The sequence below is a fragment of the Fundulus heteroclitus genome, chromosome 18, assembly GCF_011125445.2.
Source record: "Fundulus heteroclitus isolate FHET01 chromosome 18, MU-UCD_Fhet_4.1, whole genome shotgun sequence".
Taxonomy (NCBI): Eukaryota; Metazoa; Chordata; class Actinopteri; order Cyprinodontiformes; family Fundulidae; genus Fundulus; species Fundulus heteroclitus.
The window spans coordinates 16,138,548-16,151,675 of record NC_046378.1 but is presented as its reverse complement, the minus strand read 5'-3'; the positions used below and the strand labels follow the sequence as shown (position 1 = coordinate 16,151,675).

The following is a 13,128-nucleotide window of genomic DNA, read 5'->3' as shown; positions in this document are numbered from 1 at the left end:
TGTCCTCTGACGGGGGCCAACCAGCCTGCAGGACTTCCACCCTCTCTGTTAGCTTCCCCTGGAGGAGCACTTTTCTCTGTTTTTAACCCTAAACTGAGCACGTTGCCCCCTCTGCCGCTGACCACGACTGTAGTTTCATTCCGGTCAGGCTTAACTTGATGCTTTTTATGTAACTAAATAGGTAACTGTAGTCTCTTTGATTCTGCTTTTAATAATAGTAATATCAAAGGTGAACAAGAAAATCCAAATCCTAGCAAGTCTTTTCTGTAGCATTCTCTCTATCTCTATGTAATATCTCTATTTCTGTACAATATATTTGTTTGAAACATGATTCTTAGGAATTTAAGGGGGAAAAAAGTATATATGTATTCTTTTTTTTATCTTGGTTCTGAAGTAGAAAAGGTTTATTCCCACAGAAATGACTTAATCAGTGGGCTTTACATAGAGATTTTTAATTCATGGGCCTTTAATTCATCCCCATTTTGGGTTTCCAGTTAATTTCTTAGCCTGCGCACAGTTTATATACACGAGAAAATAGCTTTTGCCTGGGTATTATTTTTTTGCTATTTGCTATTTTTGGCACTCAAATGTTTGACGTGGCCAAACAAAATTAAATGCCAGCTTGCGTAGATGCAGCAAAAAAAAAAAAGAAAAAGCTTTCTAGTGATAATTTAATCTATTAAGGGGAAAAGCTTTTTAAACCAATCTGGTCCTATGTGAAAATATAATGTTCCCCTAAACGCCCTCTGTAGCAACAGCTGCCATGAAGTGTTTGTGATGACTGCCAATGAGTTTCATACATCGCTGCAGAGGAATCTTTGGCCACTCAACCCCCCCGCACCCCCCCAGCACCCCCCCCCCCCCCAACCCTGTACATATAGCCACACTGGAGGGTTTTCAGGCAATAACATCCTGTTTTGTCTTAATTGGATTTAATCTAGACTGCCACTTGGTGACTCTCCAAACACTGCTTTTCTTAGTCAGCTAGCTGTGGACATGCCAAGTGCATGTGCTCTCCAGGTCACAAATTGATAACTGGACATTCTCACCCAGGGAATCACCCAGTTTATGTTTTTATTTCTTATATTTTTTTTTTGGGGGGGGGGGGGGGGCGATGTGAAACATCCCTTTATTATTTTTGGTCAGCAGCAGATTTAGGCAAGGCAAGGCAAGGCAAGGCAAGGCAAGTTTATTGATATAGCTCTTCTCAGTAACAAGACTCAATCAAGATTCAAAGTGCTGTGCATGAACAGAAATACATTACAGACATAGGAAAACAAAGGAATAAGCTAAGTATATTCCTTGACTAGCCTTATTTCATACATTAGCTTTACAACTGAACTCTCCTATGGATTTTTTGCCCAGTGTGTTTCTCATTGCTAAATGGCGAACTCTGACCGAACTGAAGCAAGTAAGGCCAGTGGTGCTGTAGACGCTGCTTCTGGGTCATGCATGAGTCGGCAATTCGCTTGTGGGATAATTTTAGACGACTGGCAATTCCTCCCCACGTTTTCTCCATTTATTAATAATACTTCGGAGAAAAGGTTGCCTACTTCCTGTTGCCAGAAAGGTTCTGTTTAAATAACGTCTCTAGTCTACAGGCTTGGCGTGTGAGATTGAACAAAAGAAATGTGGTTAACAGAGGCGGTTCTAGACAGGGGCCAACAGGGGCCCATGCCCCTGTAGAAATGGCCTTGGCCCCTGTTATGGCCCCTGTACTAAAAGCATGATGTTAAAAAAAACTTCTCATGATAATTTGCAATGGCAAAGAAACCATAACGGATTGGTCGCTTTGACCAATATTATTTTTTACCTATACAGCTTTACTCGAAAAAGAATTTAAAACTTAAGATGTTTCAAGTTTAGCTTTAGCTGTATTAAGCAGGGGGCAAAGTTTTCAACTGCTAGATCAGGGGTCTGGAACCTGCAGTTCCAGAGCCACAAGTGGCTCACTTAATATTATTACACAGGTAAATATTGCCATTTTATTGTTTTAAATTTTTTTTGTGCCCTTGTGAAAAAACACTGGCCCCACCTTGCCCCCCCTCTCCCCCCCTTTGGTCTAGAACCGCCCCTGGTGGTTAATCGCAGGAAAATCATGATTTAACTGGGGTGCAATTATTTTATAGCACAGGGTTGGTTTGGCTTCCCAATCCTTAAAGAAGTCGTCGTTAAAACAACATTTTTGTAGCATGTTCAGGTTAATCTAAGTCCAATATGACTATTTTGGCAAGTGGAAAAAATGGTAAACGTCACAAAAAGGTAAACGCAGAATATATCTTCACAGAGGGCAAATACTATTTCATGAAATAGCCAAATTTTTTCAAATCGTCGCCGCGTACTTCACAGCGCGAGCTCTGTGCCCGCGCGCGCACTCTCTCTCTCTCTCTCTCTCTCTCTCTCTCTCTCTCTCTCTCTCTCTCTCTCTCTCTCTCTCTCTCTCTCTCTCTCTCTCTCTCTCTCTCTCTCTCTCTCTCTGTCGCCTTTCCTCGCGCAGCTCCAACTCCGCTCCAGCTGTTTCTTTGCTTACCTTCGGCCCGAGTCCGAGGCGAGCGATGTCCCCACCCCGTCGAGACAGACACCGTACGATGCGCAGGGAGGGACGCTGAAGGACGGGGACAGGAGGACGGACAAGGGATGAGAAGAGCAACCACAGAGGAGAGCCGCTGTCAGCCTGTCGCAGAGGAGGAAGAGGAGGAGGAGGAGAGAGGGAAGCAGACACATCTGCGGTGACTTGCGGGGATTCAGCTGGGTGAGAGGGGAGGCATAGCTACACAACATTCTTCTGATGCCAGCATTTTTCACCCCGGGTATGAGGGATAAATAGGGCGCGTCGGGTCCTGCTCCTGCAGCACTGCTTAAGTTATATTCGCAATTCTATTATTTTTTTTTTTTTTATTTTTTTTTTTTTTGGACTGTGTCTCCTTTACAAGTAGCCGGATTTTTTTTTCTAGGAAGGTAGAGTTTCCAGCACCCCCCGGGCGCAAATGTAGACCCACCGAAGGAGGGGGGGAAAGGAGGGCTGATCTCATCAGAAGATACCGGGCGCCACCTTCTTCTCCTTCTCCTCCTTACATAAATGCCCGCGTGCCGTTAGTGCTCTCCTGCTCCTCTCCAGAACAGACACACGCATTTTACGCACACGCGGCCAGACGCGGACATCATCGGTCACACATGCGGTGGTAGGAACCGTCTCCTCGCGCTCCCCCCCACCCTCCACCCCACCTCCACTGTCTGATGAGTCCCCCGCGCACAGGTGGACGTGGTACGGAGCCTACTGTAGCATCATCGTCCTCAACACCACCACCACCCTCCTCCTCCTCCTCCTCCTCCTCACCACCACCATGTCCTCGTCCTCGCGCAAGATTTCATCCGAGTCGTTCAGCAGCTCGGTGGGCTCGGACTGCGGGCTCGAAAGCCCCGGAGGAGACGGAGGGGACGGCGCTTTGGAGCCGGCCGACGAGAGCCGGGGCTGCCCGTTCTCCTCCTTCCCGTCGTCCCACAGAGCGGTGCTCTGGAACGGCCGCAGCCCCGCCGAGAGGTCGGCGTGCCCGGCGGGCGAGGAGCAGCGGGGACCCTGCGTACCCCACAAGAGGGCGACCAGGCGGCGGAGGGTCAACCTGGACTCGCTGGGGGAGAGCCTGAAGCGACTCACTTCACCCACGGTAAGCTGAAGGCATATGTGGAGTTTTTTTTTATTTTTTTATTTCTCAAGCATTATGAAAAATTCAGCTAGTCTGATGAAGGTTTGCGTCTTTCTTGAGACACTTCATCCAAATTATCCGTCTCGGTTAGTCTTTCAGAGAGCTTTTTCCCAAGTCAACTCGGTTTTTTTAAAATTCAAGGTAACATCCATCCATCCATCCATCCATCCATCCATCCATCCATCCATCCATCCATCCATCCATCCATCCATCCAGATGTGTTGTGCAGGTCCAGGAAAAGGACAGAGCTTTGACCCATTTGGAGCCCTGTTTTCATCAATGATGCAGCGTGTGTTTGCCGTGCTGTCGATGGAAAAACACACACACACAGACACACAAAAACAACCTTTTTTTTTTTTTTTCTTTTCCTTCTTCCTTCTGCTCTGCTAGCCTGAATCATCTGGCAGATTATATAATACTAAATATCTTGTTGTGAGGCAGAGTCAGAGATGCCCCCGGCCCCTGTCTGCATATATTTAACCGTGTGCAGATTGGGACAGATCCAGTCTGTGGGTGCCTCTTCTACCTGTGCCCTGCTTTGGGTATCATAGGCTGTAATGCAATAAAGCTTTCTAGCACACAGCTGGAGTCCGGTTGTGTTAGACGATGTGCGATTGGGAAGTTTGCTGTCGTTTCGTCGGTGTAGCTGGAATCTTAAAGATTGACCCTTAAGCTCATACAGAGGGTTTTCTAACACACTACTGTAAGCTGTTGTCACCCTTTAGGGCTGGATTTGACAACAGGTTCACAGATGAACGTCGGCACCGCTCTTATAACCCCGTTGCTACGGCGTTGGCATCACAGTGAAATCCTCTTTTATTGCCGTCTGGGGACGAATGAGAACCTCCCGTTGGGTTTTCATGCAGATTGGAAGTTTACCCAGATATCAATAAGGGTGTTGGCTCATGAATACTTTACAAAGTTTTGGATGTTCTGCGACTTGCAGTGTTAGAGATATTCTATTAAATGCTTAGTTTTCAGTGTCCAGGCATGATGAAGTAATCTGGATGTGACTACTGCAGACCTTTCTTCACAAACCACTTTGCAAAGGCACTTTGTGACCGGTCGGCTGCGGCCCGACTGGGTCCAGTTTTGAGGCCCTCGACTATTTGCCAGCCCCCTGTGCGTTTCAGGTCGTCTGGTTGATTTTGATATTAGACGAAAAATAACAGGAGTAAAAAAGTGAAAAAACTTGTTTTCAGAGAAAGCTATCCAGATCAACCTGGTCCATGCTAAATTGCTTTAGCTTAGTCAGTTTTTTTTTAAGCATGAAAGGTCAGTTTAAGGATTTGCAATGCTATTGCAATTGAATTTTGGTCCTGACTTTGATTAGGCCAATCCAAAACCTCTATTTAATTAAAAAATAAGTAAATAAAATCTAGCCACTCAGAGGGGTTGCTGGTGCAGCGAGTTCTAGTGCGTCAAAAACATCAAGCAGACCAGGTCCCAAGACCAGACCATCACCCTACCACCACCGTGTTTTTAACTAGACGTCAGTAATCAGGCCCGCGTGCGCTTAAGGAAGCTGAACTCCCATTTTCCAGTAAAAGGAATTAGTTTTTCACAGGGAACCAGGTCGTTTAATGACAGCTTCTTTTCAATTAATGAGTGAAATCATCATTTAAAGACTTCATTAAGTGCTTTTTTTTCCTCATATTGCTTTGAAGAACTAAAACCTTTAAGTGAGAAATCTACAAGTATAAGGAGGCCAATAGTGTTTCATGGCACTGCGGGACACCCGTAAATGGATAATTAAAAACAAGAGCTGTAGCCCATGCTGACAAACATGAATCATTGATGTTGTGTTATTGACGGAGACAGAGCTGGATAGATATTAAGTCGACTCATTAATAAATGAAACAGTCTGACCTTCATTGGTCTCTGTGCAGTTTTATTCTTAGATTGGTTTCAGGTCTATTAGGATACAGTCGTGAACAACAGTAATGAGTTTTTGGTATACTGTGTGTGATGTGGGCATTTTTTTCCCCACCTGTCCTCCAGTTTGCCAAGTCAGCTCTAGTGATCCATTCTGTTACATACTGGGGGGAAAAAAATGAACGCACAGGCTCCGGATGGCGGCTTTAGTTGGTCTGCGTTAGCCAGGATGAATCGGAACGGATTTCTTTCCCCGAACCAAGTGTGGCGGACTGAGAAAAGGTTGCTGCTAGTTTGCACTGCTAGTTATGGTGGTCTATGAGCACGCTCAGGGGAAATCCTGCTGCTTTTCCAGCTTGCTGCAGCCATAAAGTACTCAACGGTTCGCCACCGTCATCCTCAGAACAGAGTAGCGACTTTGGAGACGAATCAAGCGGAGAATTACGGCTAGATTATAGTGTTTCTTCACGTGTGTGTGTTTTCTCTCAAAGTGTTCTTTGTGCGTTCCCGACTGGCATGTAACCTCTCGTGTGACTCTTGGCAGAGATGTCGCTAGGACCGAAAGATAAGGCGGCTTAGGCCCTAGGACTGAAGGAAGTCATGGTGCATCAAAACATTTTCAGGCAAAATAAATATACATTTATTTACTATTAGAGCGTATATAAGCTCCTGATGTCTGACATCTTCTCTAAAGGATCCCCTGACTTTGAATCTCCCAATGTCACATATGTTATATTGATTTGTATGGTTAATTTGAATGAAAACTACTAAATGCTATTATTAGTTCTGGCTTAGTGCTTCTTCTTTTATGTAAAGTGAACATCGGCATTGATTTAATGTATAAAAATAACAAGTATTAATAGAGAGATAGGGCAGGGGAGGGCTAAGGCAGTGAAGCCGTGTCTCACAGATCTGCATCACCTCGTCAGCATCCCATCGAGTGCTGCTGAAGCCTGTTAGTCATTTAAGTTGGGTGTGTGTCAGCAGGGAAACACCTGAAACAGGCAGGACGATGAGGCCTGAGGTTGAACAGCACTGGGTTAAAGGAAGGTTTAGAGTCGGGATTCCCAAAGTGAGGGTCGGGGCCCCTATGTGGGGGTTTGTGGCACGGTGATCCACATTCCTGACTTTACAATGTCAGAGATATAGTTGTTTTAATATAGCAAATGCATGCCTTTAATTTATGGAAAATTACTTTTTTTTTTTTTTTTTTTTTGCTTAAATGTAAAACTATTCAACATCAGAAAACATCCAAGTCATTTCTCACAAATAGGTGAAATTAGCTTCTGAGTCTTTAGTTTTCTTTTGTGGAAATTTACTCCTTTAGTGCCAGTAATTTATGCAATTTCTTTAATCATTAATGGCCGCAATACAATTGTGTATGTGTGTGTGTGTGTGTGTGTGTGTGTGGGGGGGGGTTAGAATAAAGTAATTTCATTAGGCTTCCAAGTATAAAGAACATTATGAGAATAAACACGAGGGAAAGACTGCACTTTCTTGTAAGAGTTCTCATAAAGTTACTGCTATATTGTCACAATTTTATGACTTTGTTCTCATAATTTCCGAAAAGAAAAAACAAATACCCACCCCCGTCCCGCCAACAGTCTCTGCCGCTGTTATTCTGAGGATCACAAGCATGAGGACCCCTGATTTAGAGAACCTGAGGTCCCCCTAAAACAACAGCTTCCATGACTCGTAGCTCTTAGTTACGTGAACACAGTCGCTCCCTCACCAAACAGCACATGCTCTTTCCTTGACCTCTCATGCCCATGTACGGAGGCCACTCACGCAGACAGGATGCGTGTACGCGTGCATGCAGGGGGCAATGTTTACCGCAGCGCCGCTGTCACTGACGGGCAGGAGCAGGGCCTCTGTTTGTGTGCTCCCCGGCTACGCTGACCCAGCAGGAGCAACGCACCTTAACCGGCATCCTCCCAAACAGTTGCTTCATCCTCCTTTCCCCATAGGTTTCAGGTTTGAATGCCGACAGGCATGTTTATGTACAGCTGTCTGGTGCTTTTAGTTTAGAGCAAATCGCTGTAGGTTTTAGCAAAGAACACGTTTTGACCGTAGTGTTGTGCCAGGTCACGAGCAGATTGTTTTTTTTTTAATGGAAATTGCACTGTAGTTCAAAAGTCTTCTCTATATACAGTTAGAAATGTAATCTTTTTCACCTGCTTGCTGTTTGACGCTAAACCAGATTAAATGTTTCCTGTCTTAGCCTGAAGCCTGATTGGATTAGCAAATATACACACACACACACACACACATATATATATATATATATAAATATATATATATATATATATATAATATAGTTAAATGGCAGAAAAGTCAGAGTAAAAAAGAGATTTCGTTTGAGAGTTTCAATAGCTTTTCTTGAAATTACTAACAGGTAAAAGTTTAGACCAATTTGTGTCTGACAGTGAGAAGAAAAAAGTTATTGTTTTTTTTTAAGGCGGTGTGTGTAAATACTGTATGGTTTGTCTCATTTTTTGTGATAGTCTTTTTTGGATTTAGTGTAGAGCAGATTTGTGTCGCTTCTAGTGAAGCACGTGTTTAGATCACAGTATTTTGGCAGTATTCATGCGAATAGTTTTCATGCAAATGTTATATATTTTTTGTAAATGTTCTTACTGAAAATAAACTACAAAGCAAAAAACCCCGAAACAAAACAACAACAACAAAAAAAAAAAAAAAACAGGGAATCTGAGGTCAGGTCTTATGTGTTTCCAGTGTTATTCTCTGAAATGTAATTTACATTTCAGAGAATTAACATTAACATTTTTCTAACTACTTGTTGGCGTGGGCTGCTTTGAGCTCCTCGCTTTATGGATGGGTTAATGGTACGCCCAGACTCACAGAAAAAGTAAAAAAAAATGTATAACACAATATTTCTGCTTGTATTTACAACTAAAAAGAAACAATTATTCATGCTGCTGCTGCAAAAAACGAATAGAACATATTGATAAGTGCAGGTATAATAATATTTAAATGTCTGTATTTTTATTTGGTACACCAACTCCAGTTATATGGCTTTATTATGCAGGGTATTTAAAGGAGCATTGAGCAAGTTTAAAGGTTAAAATTGTTTTGTTTTTTTCCCATACATGCTTATACAAGTGGCCGACTCGTAAAATGAGTTATCCTCTATTTACCAGTTGCCTCCAGAGGCTGGATTAGTCAGTTCATGACAGAGCGATTTGTGACATTTCAAACTTCTGCAAAGACTCTGGAACATGCGCTAAATATATATTTGCAAAGGAGTCCTTTTTCTGCTTTTGTTTTGCTTTTCTGATTTAATCGCATTATTTGGGTGAACACACTTTAGCAGTTCCGTGCTAGAAACAAGTTGTGTTCAGACAGCTTATGCCTTCTTAGAAAAGGAACAGCGTTGTCCTGTTTTTATTGGGTTTGTTTGTTTTTAAAGATGTAAAAATATCTCATGGTGTATGATTGGGAATATTAGTATGTTTGAAACCAACAAGATTATTTGCCGGGGGAGCCAGCCTGCAGGTGGGTTTGCCAGCTGGAGTTGCAAAACAGTATAAGCTTAATAAGAGGGACGGGTGAGGCTCCTTTCGTTTCTACTCTCCATGGTTTTTGCCTCTGGAAACACTTCCAGCTAGCTATGATGGCGTTTCTTATAAGTGAAAGAAAGATGTAGTCGTCTCTTTCAGCCAGCTGACCGACAGTTCATAGCAGCTGGTGGATTAAAAACGATAGACACTATTTTATAAACCACAAACCCTGATGTCCTCAGTAAACATCTGTACAGCTGTCATAACTCTCGGGCGGTGGCGCCGAACCGTTTGTAGTCTTTTTCCAGAGGGGCTACGTGCGAAAGCGGACATATCAGGCAGAATCTACATAGCCCGTCTGCTCAGAAAACTGAGTGGTTTCTTCCCCCCCCCTCATTTCTGTTTCTATATGTAGCTCTTTATGATTTTTCTAATTTTAAATATATTTATGCTGTTGCGGATACAGACACTTGCAGCACAGATAAATACAGGAAGAGTCTGCTCTGACGTTGCCCTGCGCATGAGGCGCTTGACATCTGTGCAAAAAGGATGTATCTGATTATCTGAACCTTTTTTTTTTTTGACAAATACGCTCAAGGCGGATGCAGGCTAGTAGTGGAGGTATTACTGGTCTAATAGAGTGCTTATATTGTTTATTGAAACTATGAGATTCTGGAAAGCTCGTAAGCCAGTTTAGTTTAGTGACCTTCTAAGCTTCTTACCAGTTTAAATCATTAATATCTAATCTGTTTATTTGCTACAACATGGATTTGACAGCGCTGTGTATACAGCTAAAAATAGTTTTTAACTGAATGGCTTCTAACTTTGCTGATGCATAAGACCACTTAAAGCAGACATGTCATGCAAAATATCATGTTTTTTTTTTTTTGCCCTTAAATACATTTTTGTGTGTACTTGGAGTGACGAGGAATGCAGAAAATTTGAATGTTAAGTGAGGTCTGCGAAGCTTTAGATGTTCCCTCGGGTTGTTTTGGGACCTCCTGGGCCAAAGTTGGTTCAGATTGATTGATTTATGATATGAAACATTTAAGTGTGAGGAAAAAAAGCAAAAACTTTGTAACTAGGTAAGTAGTTTTCTAACAGCACAATAGTTACCCAATCAGAATCAGAAAAAATGCTTCCGATGAAATACAACAAGATTACTGTAAGAAAAGTAGGGAGGAATAACATATTACAATCCAGTTTCATTTTAGTTGTATAGCACCAATTCACAACACATGTCATCTCAAGACACTTAACAAAGTCAAATTCATTCAAATCATACAGACAGCTTGGTCAAAAGGTTTCCTATCTAAGGAAACCCAGCAGATTGTATCAAGTCTTTGACAAACAGCATTCACACCTCCTGAAAGAGTATGGAGCCACAGTGGAAGGTCGTCTGCATTGTTGATGGCTTTGCAGCAATCCCTCATACCGAAAAAATAACAGTGAGGAAGTAAAGTTAAAAGTTTAAATAATAATGCAAAATTGGAGAACAGTAGGAGAACTCAGCAGAGTGAGAGAAATAGATCTTGATGTCCTCCAGCAGCCTAAACCTATAGCAGCACAACTATAGAGGTAGCTCAGGGTAACATGAGCCACTCTAACTATAAGCTTTGTCAAAAAGGAAAGTTTTAAGATTAGTCTTAAAAGTAGATAGGGTGTCTGCCTCACGGACCAAAACTGGGAGTTGGTTCCTCAGGAGAGGAGCCTGATAGCTAAAGGATCTGCCTCCCATTCTACTTTTAGAGACTCTAGGAACCACCAGCAGACCTGCAGCCTGAGAGCGAAGTGCTCTGTTAGGAACATATGGTGTCCAGAACGGGTGACATCAAATCCTACCTGAAACTACTGGCTAAGGATAAGCATAAAAACAGTAAGATTGTTATTCACGCTATAGGTAATGACACCCGGAGGTCACTAAAGTTGGTGTTGCTTCGGTGTTTAAGTTTGCTAAAACAATGTCGGACTCCGTAATTTTCTCTGGTCCCCTGCCTGATCTGACCAGTGATGACATGTTTAGCCGCATGTCATCATTCAACCGCTGGTTGTCTAGGTGGTGTCCTGAAAACGACGTGGGCTACATTGATAACTGGTGAACTTTCTGGGGAAACCTGGTCTGATCAGGAGAGACGGCATTCATCCCACTTTGGACGGTGCAGCTCTTCTTTCTAGGAATCTGGCCAGATTTATTAGTTCTCCTAAATGCTGACAACCCAGGGTCCAGACCAGGAAGCAGAGCCGTAGTTTAACACACCTCTCTGCAGCTTCTGTACTGTTACCCACCCATTACCCTATTGAGACGGCCAAAACTTAACGGATCTAAAAGGAGCAAATCATTAAAATCTCATAAAAAATTATATGACTCAACTTCAACCAAAAAAATTAAAACAGTTAAATGTGGTTTATTAAACACAAGGTCTCTCCCGCCAAAGACTTTGTTAGTTAATGAATTGATTTTTGATAATCAGATTGATTTATTTTGTCTCTCAGAAACCTGGCTGCAAGAGGACTACGTTAGTATAAATGAGTCAACTCCCTCCAATTATTCAAATTTCCACATTCCAAGAACTACGGGATGAGGAGGAGGAGTAGCAACCATCTTTCAGTCTGATTTATTAATTAGTCCCAGGCCAATTAATAACTACAATTCTTTTGAACATTAATATCTATTTTTCTCACTCTGCTGAGTTCTCCTACTGTTCTCCAATTTGCATTGTTTGTTGTTATATCAACTTATAACTTTTCTCTTCATAGTAGGTACACCTGGTCTGTCGTTCTGTTAGCTGTGACGCCATCCAGGGAGGCAGATCTTCTCCCATTACCCTGTAACATAGAAAGGATCCCTGGATCAATGTGTGCTTCTGTGCTTGTTGTGTCTCTGCTCTGTCTTCTCTAACCTCCAGTCGGTCAAGGCAGATGACGGTTCACACTGAGTCTGGTTCTGCTGGAGGTTTTCCTTCCTGTTAATGGCGAGTTTTTCTTTCCACTGTCGCTTCATGCTTGCTCAGTATGAGGGATTGCTGCAAAGCCATGGACAATGCAGACGACTGTCCACTGTGGCTCTACGCTCTTTCATGAATGCTGCTTGTCAGGACTTGATGCAATCTGCTGGGTTTCCTTAGATAGGAAACATGGAAAGTTCCTTGAGATGACATGTGATATAAATTGGCGCTATATAAATAAAATTGGATTGAAAATAGATTTTTGGGATGGGGTGGGGGGCTTCGGGACTAAACAGAACAGCTGCATAAAAAGGTGTCCATCCTTCAAAATTATCAAATGCTTTTTTTCACTTATGGTGACAAAGGGATGCATGAAAAGCAATTCAACAGTTGAGCAATTATCACGCTTCCCTGCAGACAAACTACGTCTTGTCTCGGGGTTATTTTTGGTCTAAAATCCCCCAAATCTTCCTCATTTTCCTGCCGTCTGTTACTCTCTTGTCACTGACACACGAAATGAACGCACACGGACACAGAAAATCTCCCCTGTATCTGTCCAGAGTGATTGGAGACCCCGGCATGACCTCTCCAGCTGGCACACTGTGTTCCAGTATTGTCACAACAGCCGTGCATTTTAGCCATATCACGGATAATCGCGTTGGACCCGCCCTCTGGAGCTTAGGCTGCTGGCAGCGCCAGCTGCATGCACAGACAGCCAAGCTGTGTTCGTCTTATGGTCATTTGGACATTTTCTGTAACAATTTAAAGCAAAGATATAATAAACGCTGCATTAGAAAAAAATTCTCTTTTCATGGAGGCTCCCACTGATATTCTGGGGCAAACATTAAAAATGGATCCATCTTCCTATTGTTCTTCACAGCTTCACAAAGCTTCACAGATAATAACAAAGGCTTGCACATTAAAAAAGGCCCTTGAACAGAACCGCTAAATGGACTTTGGTCATGATTAATTTTGTTCGCACCTTTACTTCAGTGTGACTTGTTAAAGAGTCCCCTGAGAAGTATACCCATTAAAAACGAGAGTGTTAGGTGATGAAGGCTGTTTTTTGGGTGGCTTATGTGC

At 42.8% G+C, this 13,128-nt stretch overlaps 1 protein-coding gene across 2 annotated transcripts in view; it reads left to right on the top strand.

Annotated features, from left to right (window-relative positions):
- Positions 1 to 2,559: 2,559 nt before the first annotated feature.
- gucy1a2 (guanylate cyclase 1, soluble, alpha 2) overlaps positions 2,560 to 13,128 on the top strand; it is an 84,719-nt gene continuing 74,150 nt past the window's right edge. For both annotated transcript variants that reach the window (XR_004933243.1, XM_012859432.3), the window contains exon 1: positions 2,560 to 3,665. Coding sequence is in view for 1 of the 2 variants with exons in the window: in XM_012859432.3 (XP_012714886.2) it covers positions 3,345 to 3,665 (321 nt within the window). In the remaining variant the exon portion in view is untranslated. The remainder of the gene's footprint in view (positions 3,666 to 13,128) is intronic.